The sequence below is a fragment of the Typopeltis vanoorti genome, chromosome 23 (genome assembly GCF_054136105.1).
Source record: "Typopeltis vanoorti isolate ZY-2024b chromosome 23, IOZ_Tvanoo_1.0, whole genome shotgun sequence".
NCBI classification, from domain to species: domain Eukaryota; kingdom Metazoa; phylum Arthropoda; class Arachnida; order Uropygi; family Thelyphonidae; genus Typopeltis; species Typopeltis vanoorti.
The window spans coordinates 43887196-43910527 of NC_143571.1; the positions used below are offsets into that span (position 1 = coordinate 43887196).

The window sequence follows — 23332 nt, forward strand, 5'->3', positions numbered from 1 at the left end:
TTGAGCAAACTTGATGTTAATAAGGCTGTGGGACTTGGTAATATATATTGCCACATATTTTGAAGGAATGTGCCAGGTAGTTGGCATTTGCCTTGACCTATTTGTTTAATATGAATCTTGCACTGGATCAAGTTACAAAGGACTCAAAGGAAGGCAAGATTGTGAAGCTGCATAAGGGAGGTGACAGAACTCAAGCATCAAATTATAAGCCTATCTCTGTGTTAGTTATTGTGCTTAAAGTGTTGAAGAGGCTTGGTGAGAACCAGGATACAGAATTAGGTTTATAAAAGTGGTATTATCTTTGATGGACAGCATGGATTTGCTAAAGGGAGGTCATGTTTTAGTAATCTACTTACTTATTACAATAAGGTGACAGCTTCATTGGAAAAGGGAGATAAGTACACAGTAGCATAGTTAGATTTTGCAAAGGCTTTTGATAGATTACCACATGGTAAGTTGATAGCGAAACTAGAGCGGATGGAGTTGAATATTAGACTAGTGCATTGCATTGGAGACTGGCTATCTGATAGCTATCAGCAAGTTGTGTATAGGGAAGCAAAATCCCAGAAGAGGAAAGTCACTAGTCGTGTCCCTCAGAGATCAGTTTTAGGGTGATTCCTGTTTAATCTGTATGTTAATGATATTGGGGAAGATTTGAATGGGGATATTCAGTTGTTTGCAGATGATGCAAAGTTTGGATGAACCATGAGAACTAGGAGCAGATGTTCTGGCCTTACAAGAATACTTGAAAATATTGAGTGAATGAGCATGGGAGTGCGGATGACAATTCAATGTTGCAAAATTTTGCAACATTGAACTGTCATCCACATGTGGAAATAAAGATGGGATGTAGAATTTACACTTGGTGGAGATATATTGTTGGAGGTAGAGGAAATAAGAGATCTTGTGGTGGTGGTGGATAAAGATCTAAAATTTAGAGGACACACTGTCAAAATTGTAAGGACAACACAATGAATTCTGGGAATGATGTGGAAGACACTGACTTGAAGAAGTAAGGAGATTCTGGTTCCACTGAATAAGGCTCTGATTAGGCCACATGTGAACTATTGTGCACAAGAGGAAGAGGGGTGATATGATAGAAATGTAAAAGTTGGTAAGGGATTGTAAAATTGAAAACGTTTTCATAAAATGGTGGGAGATCAGAGGTCATCCCTAGAAGCTGTGAGCAAAGGGGAGTGACAAATATGTTTTTTTTCCATGCAGAGTTGTGAATGATTGGAATGCCTTGCCTGAGAGTGTGGAGCCTGCAAACAATTTGAATGTGTTTAAGGCAAAGTATGATGATCTGTGTATGACAACGTGACCTGATAGATGAGTCTTTGACTCTATGGGATCTTAGGATAATAATAGCAATAATGCATTATTTCTTGTAATTAGTAATTAACTGCAACATTTGTAAAAAGGACTCACCTCAAATTTATTTCTTTTCATTTCTGTAACAAACTTGAGAGAAGAAAATATTGAACTCAGGAATGTTATTTGCAAGCCATTAAAGAACTGTAGTCTTGTTTACATAACAAGCGCAAACAAGACTACAGTTCTTTATAACATGGCAGAAAAACGAAAGTTTTGCTGCCAAGTTATATGTCAAGCAAGACAGTCGTGCATTTCACAAAGTTTGTATTTCCAAATAGGAAGTTGATACAGTGAAAGAAAGAGGAAAAATAGAATGGATGTTGTGTTGGATGAGAACAGATTATGTTGTGAGAAAGTTGGAAGTTTAGGGGAGAAATATATTTTTAAAGAATTCTAAGCCAAAAAGGTAGAAAAGAGCATTATAAAGGTAACAAACAGTTATCCCAAAATAAATGAATGAACTTCTTTCAAATGAAGCTAAGTTAGTGTGTAAATAAAAGTGATAAAAATTATGTAGTTTCTCTCAAAGCAAAGGACAGCTCCTTTTGATACGTCATGCAGTAAACTTATTCTAGTTAATGCCATAAATTTGAAAGAGATGAATTTCCTGTACTCAAGAATAAGAAAAGAAGTTTCCACAGAAAAAAGGGAACTTGAAAATTATCTTTTTGTGTTTCAAGGAAGCAGAAAACTGATATGTTAAAGAAGATACGAAAGAAGGGGGGGAATACACACACACACACACACACACACACACACACACACACACACACACACACGCACGCACGTATATATACTATATATGTCGGCATATAAGACGACTCTCAAATACTACAGAAAACCCATCGAAATCATGGGTCGTCTTATTCGGTGAGTATAAACAGGAAAGTTTAATTTCTTGAACGAACATTTAGGTAGTTACAATACATTGTTATATAAGAAACTAGGCAGTGCTCAAAAACAAATCAGATTAATTTTTTGTTACATAAATTTATTTAAAATATTACGATAGATGTCAGTCTTAAAAAAATATATTTTTAAAGACTGACATCTTTATTAATTATTAACCTCAATATTCATGTTAATTTTCTTCATCGTCTGGTGAAAATAGTTCTTCAGATTCATTGTTTAAATGATCGTCATATGGATCCCAGTTCGAATCTGGTGAATTGATTTCGTTTTCATCGTCATCAGTGTCCCACAACAGATCATCTTCTGTACCATCCATAAGATTAGAGATACCATACTTTTTAAATGATTTTATTACAGTCTCTACTTTTACTTTATTCCATGCTTTGATCACAAAATTGCACAACATATCAAGTGATGCAGCGTGCATAGATCCACCATTTGTAAATGATTTTTCAACAGTCAACATCCAATTATTCCACTCTTCTCGCAAGTGATCTTTAAATGGTTTGTTCAGGTTGTTGCAATATAGAAGTTAAACCGCCTGGTATAACAGCAATTTTTGTGCCATTTTTTTCTAGAAGACTTTTAGCATTCCCAGTTAAATGACTACGAAACATATCCCATACTAATAAACTGCGTTTCTTCATTAAACCTCATGTGTTCCACACATTATTTATCCATAATTTCACACCATTTTAGTCCAATTCCATCCTTTTTCGTGAAAATGTACAAAAACACCTGAAGGAAATTTTATCTTAGGTTTAGTTTTACGTTTGAGGATGATCATTGGTTTTAACTTGGTACCATCAGCCAAGCATGACAACACAACCGTTGTTTTTTCATAACCTGTACTTCGAACTAGCATACTCTTACTACCTTCAGACTCCACTGTTTTATTGCTTATCATATCAAAGCTCATATTTGACAATAGAAATTTATGTTCTTGTCTCAATTGAATAATAAATTTATGGAAACTGGTAAGTTTGTGGTCAAGATCTGCTGGTAGTTTTTGAGCAAATTTTCGTTTTTTGTCGTATTACCAGATTTTGTCTGTTCATAAAACGATTACACCATCCTGAAGTAGCTTGAAATTCTATACTTTCATCCAGATTCAATCTTGGCCATTTTAGTGCATATGCTCTAATCATATTTCTTGTAACAAGATAACCATTCTGCCTTTGTTTGAACCCATTCTGCAATGTGATTTTCCAGTTGCAGCCATTGGGTGATCCCCGTTCTCATCGCACATTTTTTCTTTGGCAATTTTTTTAAAATATCTTCTTTCTTCCTCCTTTCTCTTACCATCATCTCGGTATCAAACTTTCTTGCAGCAGCACAGTTATTAGTTTGCTTTGCCATTTCAATTACCATTACTTTAAATCGAGCTTCATACTTTCTTCATTTTGTTGCTGGTTCCATGATTTTAAATGATAACAATTTTAATAATCCTAAAATTTAAAAAAAAAATGCAAAATTAATAATTAATTAAAATTAGAGCTAATCACTTTTAATTAGGGTAATCCATGTAAATACTAAATCTATGCTATGCAAAAAATAACGGATAGGCATAGATATAAAAATAATGAATATAACACAATACCTAACATTGCATTACTACAAAAAAGAAGAAATTGCAGGGGGGAGTCATCTTATATGACTGACATAAGCTTAAAACCTAAAAATAGCGTAAAATTTAGGCCTCGTCGTATACACCGACATATATGGTATATATATTTTTTTATGTGGGAAAGGTTGCATACAAATTATTTTCTTGATTTCAAAGAAAAACAGGCATGAGCGAAATAATTATATTTTAATGGCCATTGTTGAAGCTGGAAGAAACTCCCTCATAAGTTTAAGGTTAACTGTTTTTTGTTTGTGTATTCTCATCAAATCCTATGATCTTAATTCATGACATAATAAACCTAGTGTGATGTTGATGCTCTTTGTATGATGAAAAATTTGTAGACCTTTTCTCTTTAGAATATTATTTTTTATTTATAATGCAGATCTGTATACAGTGCTTGCTAAACATTTTATACACACACTATTGCACTCATGCAATACCTAAATTTATGCTGATATTATTAATTTTGAATTTTCTTTATCTCTCCCCAATCTCTTGAATTAACTCATTTTTATAATATGATCCTGGATCTGAATCTGTGATATTAACTGAAAAGTTAAACTACTGTGGTATATAACACAGGGATGAGAATAAACACATTCATCATCATCAATGCACATAATATGCAACAAACAATATGATGGGAGCTTACATAAAGAGTATGAAACATAATTTCATGCTTCAAAGATATCAAGAGCAAGCATTTGAGATTTTCCCCAAACATTTTCATTGCATCAGTCCAAAGGAGTGATGATATAAGCAACATCCCAGCTGATCAACAGTTTTAAAATATACACTGACAATCATTTGTTACTTGAATGGTTTCCATGTAGCAGAGTAATTGACTGATTGTTTTTTTATTATTATTTTAGAAAAAAAAAAAAATTGAAGCGAGAGCAATTGGATGGTACTTTCATGGTACAGATTTGCGTTATGAATGCATTGAATATAAGATAATCTCCAAGCAGCAGCATAGACACTATGGAATAATGAGAATAAAAGGGCAATACACGAGGAGTCAACTCTGGAAGGAAAACCATGAGAAAAATCAGCAAAATGCAATCAGGACCAGACATGTATCTAGTATGACTAAAATTCTGATTTCTTTTTGGTAAAAAATCAAACAGATCATGAAATATAGCATGTTTAAAATAGCAGGAGGACAGTTATTATTATTACGGGTATCTCCATGGAGTCTACTGACTCCATGGAGATATTCTTCATGGGAAACCCAAACTATCAAAACAATATCTATCATACCTCTTCTTGAATTCATTTACAGGTAAAGAACTCACAACTGAGTCAGGCAATGCATTCTACCCATTCACCACCCTCCAAGCAAAAAATCTACTTCTCACACCCTTGTTAACCACACTTTTCCTTAATTTCCAGGGATGACCTCTTGTTCTTCCAAATATTTCCCCTGCATCAATCTTATAAAAACCTTTTAGTAATTTAAATGTTTCTATCATATCCCCTCTTCTCCGCCTATCAACCAACCTCTGCAATCCACAGGGAGTATTTTTTACATCACTCACCAACTTAGTCACTCTCCTCTGAACCCTCTCCACAACCTCATCTCCAAGGAATCCAAGTGACCAGACTTGAGCACAGTAATCCAAATGTGAAAGTATCAATGCTTTATAAAGGGGAATAATAACCTCTTTATACTTGGTTATTGGAGAACACACTAACATCCAGAGATAAAGTGCAATCTTGGAAACCTTAGCAATGTGCCATCTGAATTTCATCTCCCTATCCACCAACACCCCCAAGTCCCTAGCCTCATCAATCTCTTGGAGTACCATTCCATCAATGTGGTACACAGCTGGTAATCTTTTAATCCCAAAATGCATCACTTTACACTTTTCCACATTGAACTGACATCCATTACCTTTTGCCCGTTTTGTCAGCTTATTTAAATCATCCTGCAGACTCTCTACATCAGCTTGATTTTTTATTGCGCTACCCAACTTTGCATCATCAGCAAACAACTGAATATCTCCCTTCAAGCCATTTCCTATATCATTTATGTACAAATTAAACAATAACGGCCAGAGCACAGAGCCCTGAGGCACATCACTGGCATCTGCCTCATCCTACACCAGTGATGGCGAACCTTTTTACCCAGGTGTGTCAGACATCTTTTTTTTTTTAAATATTGACGTTATTGATGTGCCACTTACATACATGCATTATAAATTTAAATACATAATCATAGATGGTGCTTTATACATATCATATTATGCGACTTATTTTTATAGGACACTGATATAAAATCTATGAATTCATATTATATAATTAATTTATTAAAGTGAAATTACAAACTTGCATTACATTTAATGACTTTTCTGTTGCTGAGTACTGGTAGGAAGTTACTTTATAGAAGGGCTATAGTGTGTACATTTTAATGCTACACAATCAGCACTCAAATCATTGCTCAATCTATTTCTCCCTTTCAATTTGGTATTATTTAAGCCAGAAAATAGAGTTTCACAAGAGAATGTAGAAGGCAAAATTGTTAGAAGAGCTTTAGCAAAGATTTGAAGAGCATGAAAGTTTTCGGGAAGGCTATTCCACACACTTAGAATTTCACAGTCTGAATTTTTACACGCAATATCATGCAGACGTTCCAGCTTAAGTTCTTCTAATTAATTTCTAAGAGCAATAAACTTTCTTTTCCAGATAGGATTACACTGGAAGTCGGCTAGTTGCATTTCTAGATCTTTTAAATTCAACCACTCAAAGCCATCTAATTTAAGATCCATGAGTTCTGTTTCATCAGGATACTTTATGAAGTATTTTCTCAAATCTAGAAGAAAACAGTTCAGTTACTGACTTTAGAACTTCGATAGATTGGTTGATATGTTATTAGTGATTTTTGGAGCTGGTTTCATTAAAAAAAAAATTTCACTCTTGGGAAATACTTAAAATTGTTACTTTCTAAATCCCGTTGAAATATTTTGAGTTTATTCTCAAATCTCTTGATCGTGCCAAACATAACATCGACAGATTTTCTGAAACCTTGCAACTGTATATTAAGTTCATTCAGTTGCAATGAAAAATCTGTGAAAAACATCAGCTTACTGAGCCAAGCAGAATCGTTCAACTGAGAAAATTCGTCCTCCATGCCCTTAGTATTCAAATATAATTTAATTTCATTTAAATATTCAACAAACCATTCAAGTACTTGGCTATGAGTCAACCATTGAATATTATTGTACATTAAGAGACCACTGTACACTGATTCAACTCGCTTAATAGTGAATTAAATTCTCGTTTGTTTAAAGCCCTGGCGGCAATAAAATCAGTTACCTTTGTCACAATTCTCATCACATCATCCAAATCCTTCAAGCCTGATTTCGCACACAGTGTCTCCTGATGTATAATACAAAGGAAACAAACCAGGGGATGACCAACATATCCTGTAAATTGTTTAATAAAACCGACATTATGGCCAACCATATTAGGTGCGCCATCAGTTGTAATTGAAAATATTTTCGATAAATCTATCTGTTTCTCACGGAACACTTTAACAACACAGTTGCATATGTCTTTACCTGTCGTGTTTTGAGGAAAATTTTCTAACGTTATCAATTCCTCATGCACAGAATCACCGTGAACATACCTTGCAATAATAGCCAATTGATATTAGCTATTATACCTTGTTCGCGGTGTGAACATACCTTGAAATAATATCTGTAGTTTCGGCGATACAAATTTAAAAACAATGGCATGAGTTCAAGTCTTGTTGTATTTGATTTTCTATACTAGCATTCATTGATATAACTCTGTCTTTAATAGTAACTCTTTCATGTGCTTTACAATAGCTTCCTTATTATGAAAGTCCTCAAATAAAAATGGTGCACACTTTACGAAAGCTTCTTTAATATAATCACCATCACTAAGTGGTTTCCCATGTTCAACAATAGTATGTGAAATACTTGCAGCTAAAATTTGAAGGTCCTGAAACAAATTTAATTCAAGTGCCTGATTGTGATTCTGCAAGTTTTAGATGTTGCGATATGTATTCTTTGTGAGCTTCAAAAGTTTTTTCTAGGAGCCATTTGTGCTTAGTTTCAAAATGTCTTCTTACATTCCAAGTTCGACTCACAGATAGATCACAACAGAATTTACAGAGAACTTTATCGGCTCTATCAATAACACCATATTGTTCAGTCCAGGCATTTTGGAAATTTCTTCCACTTCCTGTCTGTGATAATTTTAGTTTTTTATTAGTGCTAGCTGCCATTGTAAAAGGGTTCACAAATTAAAAAAGAGCACAGTTATATACAATAGTAACTCAAATTACTTAAGTGGCAGACCATGCAAGACTACCACTACTTCTTTCAGCAGGCTTGCCAGATTTATTATACCGGTACATTCGTAGCAACCTTGTTACGCTTTACTCTCTATCATGCTCTAAATAGCAGCCGTTTAGTAGGTTTTGTTGCGACGTCATCATAAGTTGTTACTATTTGCATTATTTAACAAAATTTACTGAATTTATTGCATAAAAATGTTTTCATTATTTACTCAGATAAATTCTATATTTAATGCTGGGAATTATATTTTCTGTTAAAGTGGTTTTAAATATGTTTAGAACTTGTATTACTCAGTCAAGAGACTTGGAATGCATGCATGAACGAATTTCACACAGAAGTCAAAAGAAAACTTTAAGTTTATAATATATAAAGCACGTATTTATAAGTTTGTATCGTATAATATTGATAATAATTTTAATAAGTTTTTATAATAAACGTTGATAATAATTTTTATAATATCATATGACTATGCAGAAATTATAATGATTAAGAAAGAAAACGTACACTTAAAACGCTCGTTGTTTATAGGCTAGTTAAAAAATAAAATGGAAACAGGCTAACTATAAAATATAATGCTTTCAATGAAGCGAAACCTACCTTCGCCTTAACTGAGAGCGATCTTACACGATTTATTGCAGTTTTTTCATCAGAATACCAATATTTTTCAACATCCAAGGTGTGTCACCTGAAACCCTCAAGTGTGTCAGTGCTGACACGTGTGTCATAGGTTCGCCATCACTGTCCATCACCATACACCACCTTCTGGTATCTCTCCATGAGCCATTCTCTTATCCATAACACCAGTTTACTATCCATCCCCATCTGCTCTAATTTGCGCAACAGTATTCCATGGGGTATCCTGTCAAAAGCCTTAGCAAAATCCAGTAGTATCACTGTGTAGCCATTTTCTTTGCCAAGTCAGATGTCATTCTATTATAAAAAGTTAATAAATTGCTAAGGCATGATTGATCTTTAACAAAACCATGTTGGCCCCTATAAAGTATTATATTCTGATCCACCCATTCTTGAATTCTGTCCTTAACCAACTTTTCCAATACTTCCTGAGATGGTGATTGGTCTGTAATTAACTACTGCAGTCTTAGAACCACCTTTATGCAGTTCAGAAGAAAAGTAAAAAGAGAGAGAAAGAGCAAACTAGCTTTTTCCATGTTCCATGAATGATGCAGCAGAACCATCTGCATGTAAAAGTGATGAAATGAGGGAGAACATAAACTACAACAATTTGGCAAGAGACCAGAAAGCAAAGATGTGACAAGATTTCTACTTTTGGTCTTTTCAAAAGCAGCTAGTGGTTATGAAAATAACTTCATAACCATTAACTGTTTTTGAAAAACAATTAATAGTAATGAAAATAACTTGCTTGCAACTATTTTTTAATCATTTGATAAGTAGAAATGTAAGATGAAACTATGAAGGTTTCCTGTGCAGACTTGTGGAAATATTTCTGGCTTCATAATGCAAGACTGTCAAAAGAGAATAATAAGTTGCTGACTACATGAACTTATCTAAGCTTTTTTTTTCTTCCCCCAGCCAGTTCCCAACTTAGTCTATCTTTGGTACAGGCAAATAGATTTTTTCCCTCCTGAAAACTTGGGTTGTTAAAAAATTTGAACCAGGAAACACTAACTATAGAAATCCCATTACTTTAGATAATACCATTAGTATTCAGGAACAAGAGATAGTGGCAATGGTCTACCATACTTTTGCCTTGGGATCTTCAAAACTGACAGCCATGAACTCAACTACTGGCAATGACCAAGGACAAAGACTAATTGCCTACTGATTTCCAAAAGTTAATGAAGGCTAAAACATTTTTTTAGCCTTTATCTCTTTCTGGCTGGTTGGTAAATAAAATGTAATGGATGAAATTTCAAAGAAATTATTTTCTATATTCTTGCCAAAGTCCACCCATGACTTTTGTTTAGCTAGTTTTACACAGTGTTTAGCATTCTTGCATTTGTCTCAAGTCAAATACAGTAGTATAGCTGACTCTAGCACAACCTTAGAACACCAAGGCTCCTTTAAGGAATGAGAATAGCATTAAAAGCAGAACTGGGAATGAAAGTTCCCATACCAGTAACTGTTTTTTGGTGATGCATTTAGCACAAATATCTCGAAATAAGAAAATTAAACAGTTAAGACAATACGAATTATTGATAGATAAAGTCTTATCCATTTTCAATAGAAAGAAATATATCCTTTCCTTTAATGTTTAGAAAAAACATACCATGTTTTGGTGTGATGTAAACAACCGGAGGAATTCAAATATGTCCGGAAAACAAATATGTTTGGAAAACTAACAGACATATTTGAATTCCTCTGCAGCGAACGATAACAGCCAACCACAAGCCAGTGATAACAACAACCAACCAGAAGCAAGGGTCAACAGGAGCCACCAACTGCCTTCAGTGAACAGTCACGTAGTCAACCAATCGAACCACATCCTGATAAACTTGATTTCATTTACTATATAGAAAGAAGCTTAAGATTTATCCCTACCACCATAGCAGATAAAGTACGTTTGGAAAACCTCTAACATTTTAAATTCAAATTATACTAAAACAATAACCAGCAACCTAAATTTAAATTATACTAAAACGATAACTCCCTCCAACGGCCCACCCTGGAGTATACTGTATTCACTGCACCCTTAATTTTGCTCTATATAGGGGAAACAGGACAGATAATTCCTATCAGAAAAAAGGAACATTAACAGCACATTAAAGTTTTTAAGAACCCAACTTTTCAGGATCTATTTTAATTAGGAAAATTAAAATAGTTATTTATAACATGGTTGTAGAGTCCATAATTTGTGTAAAATGAAAAAAGAAAGAAATATATATTAAATAAAAATTTAACTAGCTTCAGCCAGAAAAACATGAAAGACATCTAATAAGACCACTCTAAAGTCATAATTAGAGGGGTTTTATTAAGCTACACACATGGAGAATTTCATCCATTACCTCTAGAAACTCTGGGCTTTAAGCAATTTTCCATCTCTATGATACCACTACTCAGTCATCTCCTGACAGAATATTGCCAATGATATTATTTTCTACCTGATATGGAAGACTTCTAAATTCCCCTCCTTGTGAGGCACCAGTCTGTGGTGGTGGAGGAGAATTCCCAGTAATGGTACTAGCCCATTTCATTCTTCCTCTTGTTCTTTGCTTATCTTTTTGTATTCTTTACTTCTCCCAAGTCTTTTTATGCTATCCTGTCTTCCAGATCACCATCACCTGGATTCATTACCCTGCTGCAGTATGTGCTGTGTGGTGCGTGCGACGCATGGACATCCGGGAAGGGGGGGGGGGATTCCTGGTAGTCTTGCACTACTTTGGCCTCTGCTTCAACAAGATGGGCAATCATGGCTGGCCTGACCAGGGTCAATAGTGTGCAGTAAGTCTCCCATCCCATGGTCAGGGGTCAGTACTCAATGCTTGCTGTAGTGCTGGTAAGCAGGACAGCCCTAGCATTCCTCTACAGAGCACAGTCATTGCTTCCGGTGAATGGATTCCAGGTGTGGTTCCATGGTGGGTGGGGAGCTGTGGCACCAAACAAAAAATACTTTGAGCATGAATTTTTCCCCTCAGATTTTTCACAGGCCCTCAAGGTCTCAACCAAGTACTATAGCATAGATAAATCCCTTGATCACTAAAGTAAAAAACAAAAGACATGTGACAACAGCATAAATGTACCAGTTTTTCTCATCATCCATGCAGTAAGTGGAAACCCAACATGGAAAATGTCACCCTTATCAAAAGCAATTTAGGATTGATGGGATCTCCCAGAATAATTACTGAAAAAACTGTTAAAAAACTACAATCTGATGTTATCCTTAGGGAAACATCATGTCAGCAACACTCAGAAAAATCACTCAGTGTGCCATTGATGGGCAGAATGCCAATTACAGTAAAACCTCATAAATCACTAAACTCTTTTAGAGAAGTGATATCAGAATGGGATTTTCTTTATGTTCCAGATGAGGAAATATGTTCAAAGCTTCAGGAAGTGACTAGTATGAGGTGCATTCTGATAAATAGAGATGCTCACCTGGTTCCAACATCATTCTTACTTTTGATACACCTAAATCTCCAACATCTGTAATAGCAGTGGATCTTAATTTTCCTGATCCACTTTCAAGGAGATCGTCCAGCCTACTTCTGTGAATGCCAGAGGTGGAAGGATGAAGAAGAAATACAAAACATAAAAACAGAACAAAATGTATTATATCAGGATGCAAAGAAGAAGCTAGCCACCACGACATCTATTCTGAAATCTTATGCTGAAATGGTGATAATCAAGAAAATATCAACAGCAACTCAAATCCATATGTCTATTCCACCAACTGATAATTTCCCCATACCTGAATATTTTGATCTCCTGCGTGATTTTCTGTGGAGCATGTCAGTCGTACTGCTAGGGTCTCACTCTTGCAACAACTACAAAAATTATCCAATTTCATGAAAATCTACTTGTCAAAAAATTATCGCAAGGTTCTCACCTAAAGATAAACCACCAGACACTCACCCCCCCACACACACACACACAAAAAAAATGTATACTTCTGTACCCACTGAAAATAAACTAAATTCATAATAAGTTTAGTTTAATCCTTTATCCAAGTGTGAGCAAACAAAGTTTGCACCTAAAAGTATCTTCAGGACTGGGGTAAGGTAGTGCAACACCAGGCAACTCGTTGCAAAGGTGGAGAAAGTTCTCATTACTCCTATCTCAGTATCTCCCATAATGCAAAGCACATCTCCTTGCGGATATGTGTAATGCTATGCATTAAGGCAAGGGCCACTACCCATACCGGTTTCGACCTTTATTGAGGTCTTGTCAGTGGGAGCCAGGCCCAGTAGTGGAGATACAAAGGCAGAAGCAGCTGTTGCACTACCTTACCCCAGTCCTGAAGATACTTTCAGGTGCAAACTTTGTTTGCTCACACTTGGATAAAGGATTAAACTAAACTTATTATAGTCTAACCAAGTGAAAAATAAACCCTCATCAAAAAAATAAATAAATAAAATAAACGCAAATGATTCTGACACATCAGATGAGCTATTAAACATTTTTCCAGAAGCAGATGTGGACATTGGCAGTGCATCCTTTTTTAAATCAATAGATAAATATTAGCCTGAAAAAAGGCAGGCCCCTCAACATCTTGGAAATCAGACAAGCCTACAAAAGCCAAAAGATTAGAAAATTTTTTACAGTGGAACTGTCATAGGTTTCACCACAATATTGATAATATTATGTTTCTGTCTGCAGGAAACCTTTAAAACCCACCTCATGGAATATCACTGTTGTTCCTAATGACAGAACTAGAAATGGTCCTGATCATAGTGTAGCTATCCTAGCGTGGAATCTTACTTCCTTCCAACATGTGTAGCTTAATACTGCTCTGTAAGCAGTAGTAGTTCACTTATCTGTGGGATTTCTTATTATAGTATGTTTCATTTATTTATCACCAGGTTCTGAGTTAAATGAAACTGACTGTGATAATCTTATACTACAAATGTCTTAGCCAATACTTTTCATGGGTGACTTTAATGGACACAGCACTCTTTTGGGGTAGTGCCAACATGAACAGACAAGGTCATATCATTAAGTGAATGCTTGACATTCATAACAACTATGATTTCTCGTTTCTTAATAACAGAGGTAACACCCTTTTTCATATGCTTACTTGTATTCTGCAACAGATCTTACAATTTGCTCCCCTTTCATCTTTCCATGGCTCATTTGGAATGTTGAAGAGAACGTCTATGGAAGCAATTGTTTTCCTGTTACTTTCACTATCTCTTTACAGGAATCATGTTCTCCTACATGGATGCCCATGTGGAAAATGAATCTGGCTGACTGGAATAGTTTTGCCCATCTTGTAAAATTTAATGCTGAAGCAGTCAGTCAGTCAGTCAAACACCTATCAATGAAGCAGTGAAGTATATCACGGCATGTATTGTCCAGGGACCAATTCCAAAAGCATCCTCTTGATTTCTACTCTATCCAAAACCATGGTGGAATCCAGATTGACAGGATGTCAAAAAAGATCTAGACAGAGCATGGGGTATATTTCATAGATACCCGACTACATAAAATATAACAGCCTTTAAATGTGCTAGGGCTAAACCACGTTAAGTGAGATGCCAGTCAAAAACATCTTGGATCCAATTTACATCATTAATTAATCAAACAATAAATTCAAAAATTGTACGGGATAAAATCCAGAAAATGAAAGGTAGATAAATAGGCTTACCACACGTCCCCGTTTGAAGGTATGGTCCTGGCCAGTTTGTCATTTTGTCCCGGTTATTTGGTAAAAATTTAAAAGTGCAGCCTCGGAAAATGGTGATTAGGCAACACGAATACCCCACTTTGATTCTGACCTGTACGCTGCATCGCAAGTCATTGTTGAGCATGCGGAATCTTAGTGTTTACGGATGAATTAGAAAAGGATTATCTGTTTTTGAAAAATGTTTGTGGTCATATTGACGAAGTGAAATGTGAACAGTGCTCTTCAGAATTTTCTGTGGCTCATGGTAGATGTTCGGACATAAAAAATCGCTTGACATGTGTGTGAAACATAAGGCTAGTCTAGCAGCGGCAGGAACTTCCTCAAAGATATTGTCATATTTTAAAGGTGCCGATCCAAGTGACAAAGAATTTTTAATAGCTGCTAAAGAAGCAACTTTTGCATTTCATGTTGCTATTCACAATCTCAGCTTTAAGTCTGCTGATTGTTCATCTAAATTGATATCAAAGCTTTTTGAAACAAAGTTTAGACTGGGTAGAACAAAATGTGAAGCTGTCATTGTTAATGTGATTGAGCCACTGTTGTTTCAGCAACTTTGTGAAGATTTAAACAAAACGAATTTTGTGACAATATCAACTGATTCTTCCAACAAGAAAGAAATTAAAACTGTGCCATGTGTTGTGCGGTATTTTGCACCAGATTGTGGAGTAAAAAGTTAAACTTTTAGACTTTCAATCAGTTCCCAGTCAAACTGCAGAAATACTGACAAACCATTTAATGTCAGTTATGAAAACTTATAATATAACAAAAAAAAAATTATTGGATTTGTGGAGATAACTGCAATACCAATTTTGGGGTGTAAAACAGAGAGGAGAAAACAATATTTACAGTTGATTGAAGAAGGAACTAGGAAGAAATACTGTGGGAATGGTTGCAGTGCTCACATCGTTCACAACTGTCTTCAAACTGCAGTTGATATTCTACCTATTGAAACAACAGCTTTAGTAATCAAAATTTATAAATATTTCCACATTTATACGGTTCAAATCACTCAACTAAAAGCGTTCTATGAATTTTTAGATGTAGAGTATAAAAAAGTTTTTCAACATGGCACATCCGTTTTCTTTCGCTACTTCCAGCTATTGACAGAATACTTGAAATTTATGAGGGACTGAAATCATATTTTATTTCACAAGAACACTGTCCAGTGATGATAAAACAGTTCTTTAATAATGATTGTGGTGAAATGTATTTGTGGTTTGTGCACGGACAACTCAAATTGTTTAACAAATCTATCTTGATTATGGAAAGTACAAAAGCGAGTGCAACAGATATTGTCAATGAACTTAGAAAATTAAAAACAAATCTTGAGGAATAAATTTATACCTCAAGAAGCAAAAAAGCTTTTTAGAATACTGGAAAATAATGGAAGTATTACTATTAATACAATACTACAAGAGTTGACAAAATTTTGTGATCAATGTCTGTCTTACATTGAGCTTTGGGAAAACAGTTTTGGTAGAGCAAAATCTTTTACTTGGATAAACAACAATGAATTAACTTGGTCGGAAATTGAAGCTTCAGGTGAAAAAATTAATGAAACTCTTGCAAATAATGTAATAAACATGGATGAACTGTTTGATGAGGTGGCGATTGTAAAAGCTTTTTGGTCGGAAAACTATGACATTTTGAAAAATACAAGTTGCGAAGAAAAATGGATACAACTATTCAGTCATTTCAAAGAAAAGAACATTTCATTGCCCAATCTTGTCCAAATTATAGAATACATTTTCAGCCTGCCAGGCACATCTTCACCTGTAGAAAGGATATTTTCAATAATGAATAACATATGGTCTGAAGAAAGAGGTAGAATGGCCGAATCAACAGCTAAAGCTGTATTGCACTGCAAACTTAATAGTGAACTAAATTGTAGTGAATTTTTTGACGCGATTAAAAATAACAAAGAATTTTTAAAGAAAGTTCATGCTAGTGATAAATATTAATAACTTTTTAATAATAAGTTATGTTCAGTTAAGAGTAATTAAAAATTATTACTACGAAATGTTGTTTTTTGTTAACCACTCCGTTATTTAGCCTTTTGAATCATAAGTACTTAGTGCAGAAGGCGTTACTTTCTGTTTTGAGCAAACTCTCAAAAATGTCCCGGTTTGATAAAAAAAATTTTATGGTAAGTCTATAGATAAAGAATGCACTTTGTCTAACTTGGAATAAAATGGATGTGCCATTGCTGATCCTAAAACTATTGCACACACTTGGGGAGGTAATTTTGCTAGAATCTCAGCAATAGTTCCTATCGTCCTCAATTTTTAATATTCAAAGAGCAAAACAGGAGAAACAGAAGCTAAACTTTTCTGCCAATTGTCCAGGCAGCAACAGCTGCAATTCCAAAAATGAAAGGTTGATTATATGGCTAGAGTCATACAATCAGCCTCTCATTAAGGAGGAACTAAAATGGGCTCTTCTACTCTGTCATGCCAGCACAGTTGGTCCTGATGACATCCATTATGAGATGATAAAACATCTTTCATCATCTTCCATGGAGTGCCAACACTTCACACAAGGGAGGAATGAAATTTTTACTAATCTAGCTGAGCCATATAAGTATAATTACGCAGATGATATCAGACTCTGACACACTGCATGAATGTGTTTAACTTTTTTAACAAAGAATTTATTTAAGCACTCTTGATTATGAATTCTATTTTTGTGTAATACTACTGATTTGCTTCATTTAAAATTTTATATTTGCTTTTTATGCAGTACATATTATTTACTATTTAGCATTTCATTACTATTTATTATTAATACTATTATTATATTATTATTACTTTTAACAACCGAGAAAGATATCCTCCACAGATGGAGGGAATACTTTGAGAGCCTTCTTAACCCGGGTGGCCCAGCAGTTGTGGACATCCAAGAGGTGCAGATCAGGGCAATGACTAGTCTCACAGCAGAAGAGGTCCATTTAGCAATAAAATTGCTAAAATCGGGCAAGGCTGCTGGTGATGATGAAATTTGGCCCGAAATGTTAAAAGCCTTAAATCGAGATGGTGTTCTCTGGCTGACTCGAGTGTGTCAGGCTGCTTGGATATCTGGGTGAGCACCAAAGCAATGGCAGACAGGCATAATAATACAGTCTTCAAGAAGGGAGACCAGAAGGATTGCAGTAACTATCATGGCATCTCTCTGCTCAGCCTGCCTGGGAAAGTGTATGCTAAGTGCTTGGAAAGATGGTGCAGAAGCATAGTTGAGTCAAAGTTCCAGGAAGAACAATGTGGCTTTCGTCCTGGTAGAAGCACAACTGACCAAATCTTCACTTTAAGGCAAGTCTTTGAGAAATCTTGGGAATATGCCAAGAATGTCTACACATGTTTTGTGGACTTGGAGAAGGCATATGACTGGGTTCCTCGGGATAAGCTTTGGCAAGTAGTACAGGAGTATGGAGTGGATGGCCAACTATTAGCTGCCATCAAGTCCCTGTATGAATGCCCAGAGTTTTGTGTCAGGGTAAACAGCACAAAGTCTGAACCTTTCACAGTCTCCATTGGCCTCTGCCAAGGGTGTGTTCTGTCACCCATCCTTTTCATAATATTTATTGACTGGATTGATAGGCACAGCCGAGGCACTGAGAGTGTCAGAATTGGAAGATGTAGCATTGGACGTCTGCTTTTTGCAAATGACCTAGTTCTGCTTAGCTCTTCCACAGATGACCTCAAGCGGACCCTGGATAGGTTTGTAGCTGTTTGTGCAGATGCTGGAATGAAGATCAGTGTGGCCAAAACTGAAACATTTGTGGTCTCAAGACAACCATCCCAGTGCACTCTACATGTAAGTGGAGTCCCAATGAGGCAGGTGGAGAAGTTTAAATACCTTGGGTCCATATTCACGAATGATGGAAAATGGGATGTAGAGCTAGATACTCGAATTGGCTTAGCAAGCTCAATATTGCGGGAGCTTGGCCGTTCGGTAGTATTGAAGCGGGAATTAAGCCAGAAGGCAAAGCTGGCTGTCTTCAATACAGTCTATGTCCCCATCCTCACCTATGGTCATGAGAGTTGGGTAATGACCGAAAGAATGCGGACACGAATCCAAGCGGCTGAAATGAGGTTCCTTTGAGGGGTTGCAGGGCTGACGACTCGACAGAGTCAGAAGCTCTGCAATTCGGGAAATCCTCAATACTCAACCGCTGCTTCTCCATGTTGAGAGATGACAGTAACGTTGGTACGAGCACCTGGTCAGAATGCCACAAGAGAGGCTCCATCAGCAGGCCCTCTTTGCCAAGCCAGAGGGTGGGAGGCCAAGGACTCGCTGGATAGATTATATCCAAAACCTTGGGTGGACACGTTTGGGAATCCCACCAGAACACTTGAGCTTGGTGGCATAGGATCGTGACTTTTGGAAGTTCCTCATGCAGCTGTTACCCCCACAACCAAATTAGGAAAGGTGGGCCTTGAAGATGTATGTATGTGTGTATGTACTATTTATTATTACCTTCTGTACTCATGTAACCTTTGCTATATTTTCACCAGTAAACTATAAATCAATCAACCAATCAATCAAACTTTCTAATTTCAGTGATACTTAAGTTTGGCCCAGTACACTATGTAGAAGCAAAAAAAAAAAAAGTTAGATTTCACCATTGTGTGCAAACATCACTCACCTACATGTTCAAAAAAAAACTGGGAAAAGTAAACTAGATCTTTTCTCGGAATTCAAAATTTGGGGGGGGGGGGGCATCTCAACTTTCCAATAAGCCAAGGGGTGGTATATTACACCAAATGATGAAACTCTTCTAGCATATAGTGATATAGAGGTTTGGCTTTTCCTCTAAGGGGTGTTGATATTATACCTCACCCTCAGTCTATATTTGTTCACTCCATAGTTCCCTCTAGTTTGATTATGTAATGCCTGTTAATGGAGGATATATCTTAGTCTATTAACAGGCCCACCACATGAAGGGAAAGCATTTAGTTGTTTCAGAATGACCAAACTTTACTGAAGTTTGGTCATTCTGTTACAGTATTTCACACCATAGTGTCCTGAACCAGTTCAGTTAATTTCTTATTATTCTTTATTGTGAATTAATACCAATAAATAAATTAACATTTACTTTGGTTATCTGAAAAATAATGTCTTCAGCATCCCCTTAAAGGCCAGAGACTCACTGAAATTCACTGCCAAGTAAAAGAGGCATCAATTATAATAGAAGTGATAGAATTCACAACAGGACCCCATTAGTGATGAGTGCAGAGTACATAAGACCCTCCCCAAAGAGATGGGGATTTTCTTCCTTTCTCTCCCATTTATGGGTTTTATCCTTATGCTTTACTTTTCAATTAGACAGCCCCACCCCTAATGCATTCTGATCTAAATGAATCCCGAAGAAATGCCAGTTCCTAAAGAGCTGGAACACACTGAAAAACAATAAAGGTAAGCTATAAACTGAACAAGAGTAACATAGTAGGCAACTCCAACTATATGATTTCAAAATCACATCTATAAAAATGTGAGGAGGTCTTAAAAGAATCTTCCCATCAGTATTCAAGAATAAACAAAAACAAATGAATGATTAACAAAAAACAGGGATATGGGAAGGGGAACTAGTTCCATCGTGTGGGAGCTTGAAAAGCCTGTGTTATGGAGCGGGGCGAATCATGCTACATCCTTTACCGGGCGGATGGACAGGTGTGAGTGGGGCAGATGCCCAATGAATGTCTCTTACCAGAGTATGTAACCTCAACTATGAAATTTGGAGGAGGTGGTGGTGGTGGTGGTGTGATGGTATGGTCCTGTTTCTCCTTGTGTGCAGGCTTCAGACCTCTGTTCGTAGTGCCATGAACATTGAACTCCGAGAGGTATCAGAACATTTTGGACAAAACAACGCTTTCTATTTTGTGGCTTTTCTATGAAACTGACCACCGTCTTTTTCAGCAAAATAGTACACTGTGTCATAAAGCTACTACCGTGACTGCATAGTCTGTGGACGTGAATATCACCACATTTGATTGACCTTCACAGAGCCCTGATCTCAACCCTATTGAACATCTCTGTGATGAACTGGAGTATCAAGTGAATTCAAGGTACATCCTCCACACAACAGTCCAGTATTTTATTATATGCTGGAAATGCAACAAACAAATTTAAAAGAAATTAAAGATGCCAAGAAATTATATTCTGGGCTACTCGTATATGGAATCTAATGACTTCACATCAACATTAGTAATACAGTACAGTGGCAAACAAATTAATCCAATCATTCACATTTTAACAAAAAATTTTGATTTTGCAAGAAAATAAATACAAAAATTGAACTCTAACTTTACCTAATAATTTATATGTGCTCCTCTGTTCCTAATAAGTTCATTAATGTACTTAGGCATGAACTCTATCAATAATCATCTCAAAAAACCATGCTTTTAAAATGGATTGTATTAAGTTATTCTTTTATAATTTAATTTCCTGATTTTCTTTTTCACTATAGTCCACAAATTTTCTATTGTATTAAGTCAGGAGAGTTACCTAGCCACGGAAGGAATTTGATGTGATTTTTAAAGAACTCTTTGAGGAAGATGAGTTTTTTGTCATTCTGGATCTGTAGAACCACTGTTTTCTCTAATATTTTTATGTATTGTTCACTTTTCATCATACCATCGACAGACACAAGTAATCCTGGACCATTATGTATAAAACAACTCAGAACATCTTTTTATTTGGGTGTTTAGGAGCTTGCTGAAGGTGGGCAGAAGTTGTACACTTCTGTCAACTGGAGCATCTTTCTGCATAGCCTTCCTGAACAGTTGTTTCTTTTCTTTTTTGTCTGTGGGCCTCCCTGCTTCCAACAATCTTCGACTATCATTTCTGACTATCATGTCAGAAACATTAATCCCACCAGCTGCCTCTATTTAAGTCAACAGCAGGCAATCGTGGATTCAGTTTGCTTTTCCTAACTATCATGAGTAAGTGTAGTTTTCTTTTTTCCCACATTTTCCTTTTCTGTCAAAAAGGTACCCATCTCCCTAAACCTCATTAAAATCGCATTAACAAAACACAAACCAAACACCAGACTCATTGGCAATTTGTCTTTGAGTCATGGATGTGTTAAGAAAGTACATATTTTTGAATGATTTCTTGGAGATGTATCCATTTTATAGCTAAAATTAATAAAACACCATGAATGTCAAGTTGTTTACACCATTAAAAATGCACAACACAATTAAGAAACATCATAGAGACAGTTAAAACAGTTAAGGTACACAGCACTCAACCAAAATAGTGAACTAAAGCCAAAACTTTGACAAAAATTCGGCTTGTTCAGATTAATTTGTTTGCTACTGTAATATTAATATTATATGTATTATTAATAATAAATATCAATTAACAATAATAATAAGTATTAATAAAATGCTAAGTATTCAGCTGAAAATTCATTCAAAGGATTAAAAGACTGAAAATTCATTTAGAGTAAAAGTTATTTATACTAGTTATCTAGTCTTATAGTGAAGAGAAGAAAAAAGAAGTTAATAACTAAACAGGAGAAGATAATGTGGTACCAATCATTATATAACAAAAATGATCATTAAAAAAAAATGATTGATCATTGAAATCATAAAAAAAAAAAATTAACTCACCTGTTACGACAAATTATAATGAGGGCACATATGATAATACAAACTACTCCAATTGATACCCCAAGCACGACTCCTAAGAATGGCTCTTGAGGCTTCACATCTAAAGCTAGTGAATAAAAGAACTAAACTAAATGGGTGGACATTTATTATGTTTTTTAAAAATTTTATTCTGTTTAAAATGAAATATGAAAATAAAAGATTAATCATCTGAGAGATCCATCTAAAATGAATTTATGATTACCAATGACATAAAAACATGCCTAAATCAGAAAAACTAACTATTGTGCTTGATAAATTATGGCAATTTTAATGGATATAGCAAAACATGCAAATTACTTCAATGTTTTGCTTCATCCATACACACAGAGAAATTAATTGCATTGGAGAGAGAGAGAGAGCACATGAAATACATGCTTCTTATTTCTTTCACTTGAACTTGAATAAATGCCACAAAAGTTTACAGGCAACAATACCTCAGATCTGGTGTGTATATATATGTTGCAGAGAAGCAATACAAGAGCAAGTTCTACAGTCAAAAGCTTTGAAGTTTCTACAATATACATTGCAATTTTATTCATTTACTTTTATTTATTATTACTATTATTATACAACCCAGAAAGGTTGTAAAGTATTATATATTAATACTATGAGTAAACTAAAACTTAGCTAATTTGAGAAAATTGCTCTAAAAAGCAAACACAGTAGTACTTTTTTCAACCTACTTTAGGGATTAGTAAGTAGTCTGATGGTCAACTGCAGGCATTGAAAATTATCTACCACCAATATACAAGGAACATTCTTGCTTTCCTAATATTGATGTATAACACTACATAGAGAGAAGTGCATGAGACACACATACGTACAGTGTCTGTGTGTATTAGAAATCAGAATGTATAAAGTAAAGTCATATTATTGGAAAGAAATATATGCAGTAATCTACCATTTATCTCACCTACAAAAACAATGACCCATAACCGATCCTTACATGGCAACGTAAAGCCCCCCCCCCCCCCCCCCAACATGAGAGCTAAATGATACTTGCCTTTTAGAATATTCCAAATATTGTAAAGGAAATTCATTACAGTAATAACATTGTACTTATGGGATTTTCGGTGGGACTTTTGCCTAATATATTTTTAATATTTTAGGCAATCATCTT

The 23332-nt window shown here is 35.4% G+C and overlaps 1 protein-coding gene across 1 annotated transcript in view; it reads right to left on the reverse strand.

The window, feature by feature from the left end:
- Nucleotides 1-23332, reverse strand: part of LOC150093808 (protogenin-like) — a 497946-nt gene that overhangs the window by 53670 nt on the left and 420944 nt on the right. The window contains exon 19 of the mRNA XM_090412521.1: nt 22174-22279. Within this exon, the coding sequence (XP_090268647.1) occupies nt 22174-22279 (106 nt within the window). The remainder of the gene's footprint in view (nt 1-22173; nt 22280-23332) is intronic.